General features: G+C 43.3%; 1 protein-coding gene across 1 annotated transcript; it reads left to right on the top strand.

Moving 5' to 3' along the window:
* Positions 1–559: 559 nt before the first annotated feature.
* Positions 560–1,775, top strand: LOC309543710 (zinc finger MYM-type protein 1-like; the record flags this gene model as incomplete). Its single annotated transcript, XM_082242981.1, has 2 exons — positions 560–769; positions 1,239–1,775. The coding sequence occupies exon 2, from the start codon at positions 1,266–1,268 to the stop codon at positions 1,773–1,775; it is 510 nt and encodes a 169-aa protein (XP_082099107.1). The 5' UTR covers positions 560–769; positions 1,239–1,265.
* Positions 1,776–8,397: the final 6,622 nt, after the last annotated feature.

Genomic DNA, 8,397 nt, shown 5'->3' with positions numbered 1-8,397 from the left:
TGCTGTCATCCTTCCAGAGGATCAGAAGAGTAAACTCATCTGCCAAGCCTATGATGGAGCTAGTGTGATGAGGGGTGCCACTGCAGGTGTGCAAAGGAAGATCCAGGATGTTTACCCAAATGCCCATTACATCCACTGCTATGCACATCAGCTTAATTTAATAATGCAGCAGGCCCTTTCTCGCATATTCAAAGTGAGAATTTTTTTTCCTAACCTTGGAGGGTTTGCCAGTTTTTTTCAAGATCGCCAAAGCGCACGGATGTTCTTGATAAAGTAGTTGCCCATAGACTACCAACTTCAAGCAGCATCAGATGGAACTTCCACAGCCGTGCCATCAATTTGAGCACAGAGAGGACCTCATTTGCTGTTTTAAAATGATACAAGACTCAGGTGACTTTGACCTGATTACCACCAGAGAGGCAGGAGCCTTTGCCATGCTGCTGGAGGATCAGGATTTTAAGTTTTTTCTTACCCTTTTCCACAACATCATGCCACATGTGGACCTCCTCTATGCCAAACTCCAGCAGAAGGACATAGATTCAGTCCACATTAAGGGGAGCATCCAGCAGTTCCAGCAGGGCATACAGAAGATCAGTTAGCGGCTGTATTCATCCTTTTCCATGTTGTTGTTGTTGTTTTAATTATTACTTCTTCTACATTTTTCAGAGATTCTCTGCATTCCCTGGTTGGCCAAATCAGTGAAGGTGGTTCTCACCTGAAGAGGCGGTGCTCGCTTGATCCAGAAGCCCATAAACTTATTGCAACCGAGGTTAGTTTTTATTTGTAGAAAATATTGTTTTTTTTTTATAGCTCCCTCTAGATATGAAGATTGGAAAGAAAAATATTTTTCTTACAATAAAAATGATGTGATCTATAAATTTGTTGTTTGTTTTTTCCTCTAGTGGACAACATTGGTATTACAGCCTTCATAGCTCCCAGACCATCAGAAATGCATATAACTTAGAAAATTTTACTTAGAATGTCCTGTTCATGTGTATGGAGTTCTGAGAAATTCTGGATTCAAAAACACTGAAAATGATCTTCCTTTATAATAACTTAAACCTGAACATTTTAACAAGTGCTTTTTGAAATCATAATTTTCAGCATCCCATACAAATGCCCAAGACATTCTGAGTACATATGTTAAGTTTCATGCATTTCTGATGCTCAGGGAGCTAACGCATGACATTGACATTTTGTCACCAGTACCTAATTTTTGTTTTTATCATTCTCGATAGGTCTGTGATACCATACTCCTACACACCATGGAGCGGTTCTCCTTCACAAACCACCTGGTTAGTGCCACCCTGCTTCAAGCGGACAAGTTTGAACAGTATGCAAGGGAATTTCCAAAGGATGCACTGAGCACAACTGTGAAGGCATATCCTGTACTCGATGGGAGTAAGTTAAGAACAGAGCTTAGCCTCATCTACTCCAAGGAGGAATTTCAAACCTGCCGTGGTGCTGTGGACCTATTCCAGCTGTTTGTGGAGAACAATCTTGAAGAAGTCTTTAGAGAGACTGTAACTCTCCTGAAGATTCTCATCACCACACCCATGACCACAGCAGAAGCTGAGAGGTGCTTCTCAAACCTGAAAAGAATAAAGACTTTTCTGAGGAACACCATGACCCAGGAGAGGTTGAATGCATTGGCCATGCTGTCAATGGAAAAGAGACTGGTGACAGAGATGACAGATTTCAACCAGAAGGTGATAGAAAAATTTGCATGCCAAAAGGAAAGAAGAGTTCACAATTTTGTGCCGGTCTATCCATAAAATACATTTACGTTTTTGGTTGTAAATAACATGACAAAATGTGGATTATTTCAAGGGGTAACTATGAATACTTTTTCAAGGCACTGTTTCTTGATTACTGAAGGCCCCTTACACACTTGTGTGACGTCAAAGTCATGCAATTTTTTACCGCGTTTTTTGCTGAGAATCAATACTATACAATATTACATTTTTCTTTTTGCGCCCCCCCCCAAAAATTTTGAGCACCAGCCGCCACTGGTCCAAGCATTCCTAAAACATGTACCGCCTTCTGATTATATTGCAAAAAGGAACTTGAACTAACTTTTACAGAGTATAGAAAGTGTTTTACATGTAACAACTGTAAAGAAGTGTGAACGCCAAATATGTTCTCTATATTTAAAGTGTATGTTACCCCAAAATGTAATGTTTCAGATATGTATTGCATATATTGTATTGCTTACTTGTCTGTGAAATACCTTGTAATCCTGTCAGTACTCCTACTTTTCTGTTTTAATCTGACCACACCTAGCATGGACAGTTTGTGCCTGTGCTTTCTAATTGGGGGCTTCAGGATGCCGTGCATGAGCATGGTGTGCATGTATTGCTGTGGTCAGACTTCTGCTGTCGTGCCCTCACACCCAGCCAATCACAAGGAAGGCTAAGTGTGCAGAAGCCAGGGAAGTATGGAGTGTCTATACTCTGATTGGAATACCGCTGCTACGCTCCCCAGTCTTGCTCTGAATGACAGCAGCTGGAATGTGTTATGTTGGCAGATCAGCAGATCAACACAAAGAGTTTACACCCCATCTAAATGCATTTTGCAGAGTATAGGTATATATTTAATTTTTATTTTACCTACTTTTTTTTAAAGAATTTTGCCTTGTGTTATGCCCTGTACACACTATCAGATTATCTGAAGACTTTTGTCTTCAGATTTACCTTTTCTATGTAGTGCAAGGGCCTGCCGGATTGCATACAAATTGAAAGTGTTTAGGTTTGACCTCATATTATATGGTTTTGGTAAGTCTGCAGACAAAAGTCTTCAGATAATCTGATAGTGTGTACAGGGCATAACTTTTTAAACTGATTGGCGTGATTTACAATGTAAACATTCACATTCACTTTAAGCCACCTTCTACCTTTAAATAAAGCCTCTGCCGCACAGAAGAGCTTGAGACATCCTTCTTCTCAGGGCAGTAGCTATAAATCACAGGACACAATAAGAAAAGTTTATTGGAGCTCCCCCATCAAACTTTAAAACAAAAGGCCTGTCTGTCAGCATAACAACTGTTTTTTTCTAAGGTCTTGTAGAAAATTTAGTCCTTAGGTACTAAGGCCTTAGGCCTTAATTTTAATTCTAAGAAAACATTTAAATACATATTTTACATATGTATACCTATATGTTTACTTTTTAACGGCTAGCAACTTCCCTGCTAGCTAGTAAGAACACTCTGATACCTCCTGATTTAATGTTATTGCTTATCCCCATATCTTTCTGCCTTCAATTCCTCCTAGCAAAACAACCTTTTATAGTGAGTTTTTCATTTATATTATTGGATCATAATATCTTAGCTTTAATTTCTGTGTCAGCCCTTCAAAAGAGAGATTGAATTTATTTACTTGAGTATTGACTGATTTGTTTTTCTTTCAGTTCAAGAACTCTAAACACTTTTCTCCAATGCCATACTTCAAAAACATTGATTTTCTGACACTTAGCCCTACTACTAGTCCCTCTCTCACTATTGTATGACACAAATGTGAAGATCATAGCTCTATGGGCTACTGTTGTGCATGGGTTTTTTTTTAAGGAATATTGGAATAGGTTGTTATTTCCATTTCAGATGAACTGTGTTTACTTCGATTTATGCATTGTGACCTTCCCATTGTGTGTGTGTACCATGGATCTACACTACATAGCCTGTAGTATAATTGAGCTTTGCAAGCCCTTTAACAAAAAAGATAGAGAGAAAGAAAGAGAGAAAGAGAGAAAAAAAGAGTGAGAGAGGAAGGAAGGAGTGAATTGTCATTTTGGTGTAAACTTCTGATATTATTGGAAATTCATATAGAGCAATAGGATACATAGAACAGTTAGATAAATGTATGGTATTTTATTGATGTGCAGATGTGAATTATTACATCCATATTGAGCAATTCTCAAAGCTTTACACAAGGAACAGTATCTTTAATTTTAGATATTTGACTGTAGTTTTCAAATCTCATTGGACTCAGCTTCAAATAATTGTCACTTCTTTGAAAAAAAAGTATCTTGATCCTGGAGTTTTACCTTTGTGAATGTAGCCTATATAGCTTTAAATTTTTTGGGCAATGTACATTTTAGTTGTACAGGCAGTCCCCGGGTTACAAAAAATATAGGGTCTGTAGGTTTATTCTTAAGTTGAATTTGTAGGTAAGTCGGAACAGGTAAATTTTTTAAGTGTAGTTTCAGCCAAAAAAATGAATTTTAAGTTTTTTGTATAGCAAAGGGAAGGGTTAACACTCCAGTAACATTTGTTTTGCAGTCTCTGCCCCTGTTCAAAAGATTTCACCTCACTTTCCATCCCTATGACAATTGGATTATGAAAGTTTTCAGTTGTTGTGGAAACAAGGATTGGTGATAAATCTTTAGTGGAGACACCTTTTTCCCATGATAACTCTTACAGGAGTGAATTTCCTTTCCTAGGGGTAGATTTCCTCTCACTTACATAGTTACATAGTAGTTGAGGTTAGGGTTGAGCGGACACCTAGATGTCCGTGTTCGACGGGTTCGGCCGAACTTTAAAAAAAAGTCCGGGTCCGTGTCCCGGACTTTTACCGAACTTTTCCCGGACACCGAACCCCATTGAAGTCAATGGGGACCCGAACTTTAAGGCACTAAAATGGCTCTAAAACACCAAAGGAAAGGGCTAGAGTGCTGCAAATGGCAGCAAAACGTAATTAAGAGCATGGCAAGTGCTCTGCAAACAAATGTGGATAGGGAAATAACTTAAAACAACAAAAAAAAACAGAAAAATAAAACAATGTTCTTCTTCATCTCTGAAGGACGAGGCCCATATGGAGTAGGAGGGAGGTTGAGGTGGTGGTGGATGTGGCGGTGACATAGGCGTGCGCACAGGGTGTGCTGGGTGTGCCTGGGCACACCCTAATCACCTAGGGCACATAGCATTGCCAGTGAGGAGATGGGAAAGATCTCCCTGGGACCTGCTCTGCTCTATTTCTCCTTGCCTACAGGTACATGGCCCCGATACATTACTCTCCCTGCTGGCAAACACATGCATGTGTATTTCAACTTTGGGGTGCACACCTTAATGCAATAGGCTGCGCACACCTATGGGCGGTGTAGGTGGAAGCGGCGGTGGAGGAGGACCAGGGCCGGATTAACAGCATCATGGGCTTGGTGCTGAGGATTTTGAAGGGCCTTAAGGGCCGTGCCTTGCCATGCACCCAGAGGAGGAAGGGTGCAGCCATGCATGCCTAATTCAACATGGGATGCTGTCTCTGAAGCCCATAAACACATCCATGCATCGCCAACTGTCCCTCCTTGTCCGGCCTTCACGCTGTGTGGGGAGGTTCTGAGGGTGCTGCCTGGGGAAGCGAGCATAGAAGCCAGACTTCTGTGTTTACAAGTGACAGAAGAGCGGTAACAGTGAATATGGCCAACCCGGGGCCTATATAAAAGGTAGGGGCCTGGAGCTGCAGCTCCAATAGCCCCTACATTAATCTGGCCCTGAGGAGGAGGACGAGGTAGCCAACACTGCTTCTTTTCAAAAATTTTAAATGAGGGTACACCCCAAAAGAGTGAGAAAGAGCAAAAATGGAACAATGGGTGGGTAAGGTCGGTATCCATTGCTATTCTGCATAAGGTACGGAAAAGTCCCGTGGGATCCATGCCTGGTTCATTTTAATGAACGTGAGCTTGTCCACATTGTCTCTGGACAGGCGGCTGCGCTTGTCTGTTATAACGCCCCCAGCCGTGCTAAATACCCGTTCAGATAATACACTGGCTGCAGGGCACGCCAGCACCTCCAAGGCGTAAAGGGCAAGCTCAGGCCATGTGCCCAATTTGGAGACCCAGAAGTTGAAGGGGGCAGACCCGTCATTCACTACATGTAGGCGTGTGCACACATACTGCTCCACCATGTTGGTAAAATGCTGCCTCCTGCTAAGACGTTCCATCTGAGCTGCTGGTGCTGCTGTTTGTTGTGGCGTGCTGACAAAGCTTTTCCACATTTCGGCCATGCTAACCCTGCCTTCTGAGGTGCTGGCGGTGCCCTGGTTGCGTTGGCGACCTCCTCCTCCTCCTCCTCTGCCTTGTGCTTCCACTGTGGCCCCGCTGTCAGATGGGAATGCCAGCAGCATGGCGTCTACCAGCGTGCGCTTGTACTCGCGCATCTTGCGATCGCGCTCCAGTGAGTGAATTAAGGACGGTACGTTGTCCTTGTAACGGGGATCCAGCAGCGTGGCCACCCAGTAATCAGCACAAGTTAGAATGTGGGCAACTCGGCGGTCGTTGTGGAGACACTGCAGCATGTAATCGCTCATGTGTGCCAGGCTGCCCAGAGGCAACGAAAGGCTGTCCTCTGTGGGAGGTGTATCGTCCGTGTCCTCTGTATCCCCCCAGCCACGCACCAGTGATGGCCATGAGCTGGCCTGGGTGCCACCCTGCTGTGAACATGGTTCCATCTCCTCCTCCAGCTCCTCCTCCTCCTCATCCTCCTCATCCTCCAGAACTGTGCCCCTGCTGGACAATTGCGTCCCTGGCGTTTGCGTGTGCAGGAACCCACCCTCGGAGCCCCTTGCGAATGACTGCCCTGAAAGCCTTGGAAATGTTACCTCTTCATCCTCCTCCTCCTCCTCATCCTGTGCCACATCCTCTTCCATCATCGCCCGAATTGTTTTTTCAAGGAGGCATAGAAGTGGGATAGTTAAGCTGAGAACGGCGTCATTGCCACTGGCCATGTTGGTGGAGTACTCAAAACAGCGCAACAAGGCACACAGGTCTCGCATGGAGGCCCAGTTAAATTAAATAGCGGAATAGAAAATATGATCCAAAAAAAGTGTATGTATATCACACGTACACAACCACACTAGGCCCCAATTACTATTGTTTGTACCCCTAAAAGGCTAGATGAGGAGTAGGGGGGGTATGGAACAGGCAGCACCCTCAAACCTTCAGAAGTATGAGATGAACCCCAACAACTTGGAAAGGTGGATCTCTCTCACACGTACCAACACAGACTATCCCCCAATTTAACTGATCCCCAAAGGTTTTTGATTAAATAGCGGAATAGAAAATATGATCCAAAAAAAGTGTATGTATATCACACGTACACAACCACACTAGGCCCCAATTACTATTGTTTGTACCCCTAAAAGGCTAGATGAGGAGTAGGGGGGGTATGGAACAGGCAGCACCCTCAAACCTTCAGAAGTATGAGATGAACCCCAACAACTTGGAAAGGTGGATCTCTCTCACACGTACCAACACAGACTATCCCCCAATTTAACTGATCCCCAAAGGTTTTTGATTAAATAGCGGAATAGAAAATATGATCCAAAAAAAGTGTATGTATATCACACGTACACAACCACACTGGGCCCCAATTACTATTGTTTGTACCCCTAAAAGGCTAGATGAGGAGTAGGGGGAGTATGGAACAGGCAGCACCCTCAAACCTTCAGAAGTATGAGATGAACCCCAACAACTTGGAAAGGTGGATCTCTCTCACACGTACCAACACAGACTATCCCCCAATTTAACTGATCCCCAAAGGTTTTTGATTAAATAGCGGAATAGAAAATATGATCCAAAAAAAGTGTATGTATATCACACGTACACAACCACACTAGGCCCCAATTACTATTGTTTGTACCCCTAAAAGGCTAGGAGTAGGGGGAGTATGGAACAGGCAGCACCCTCAAACCTTCAGAAGTATGAGATGAACCCCAACAACTTGGAAAGGTGGATCTCTCTCACACGTACCAACACAGACTATCCCCCAATTTAACTGATCCCCAAAGGTTTTTGATTAAATAGCGGAATAGAAAATATGATCCAAAAAAAGTGTATGTATATCACACGTACACAACCACACTAGGCCCCAATTACTATTGTTTGTACCCCTAAAAGGCTAGATGAGGAGTAGGGGGAGTATGGAACAGGCAGCACCCTCAAATCTTCAGAAGTATGAGATTGTGTTCACTGTACCCCACAAAGATTGAGTTCACTGCACTCCACAATGATTGTGTTCACTGCACCCCACAAAGATTGTGTTCACTGCACCTCACAAAGATTGTGTTCACTGTACCCCCCAAAGATTGTGTTCACTGCACCCCACAAAGATTCTGTTCACTGTACCCCACAAAGATTGTGTTCACTGCACCCTAAAAGGATGTTGTTCACTGCACCCCACAAAGATTGTGTTCACTGCACCCTAAAAGGATGTTGTTCACTGCACCCCAAAAAGATTGTGTTCACTGTACCCCCCCAAAGATTGTGTTCACTGCACCCCACAAAGATTGTGTTCACTGCACCCCAAAAAGATTGTGTTCACTGTACCCCCCAAAGATTGTGTTCACTGCACCCCAAAAAGATTGTGTTCACTGTACCCCCCAAAGATTGTGTTCACTGCACCCCACAAAGATT

This window comes from Pelophylax lessonae (assembly GCF_965119305.1).
Source record: "Pelophylax lessonae genome assembly, chromosome: 1".
In the NCBI taxonomy this organism is placed as follows: Eukaryota; Metazoa; Chordata; class Amphibia; order Anura; family Ranidae; genus Pelophylax; species Pelophylax lessonae.
This window is presented reverse-complemented; position numbering and strand designations above follow the sequence as displayed.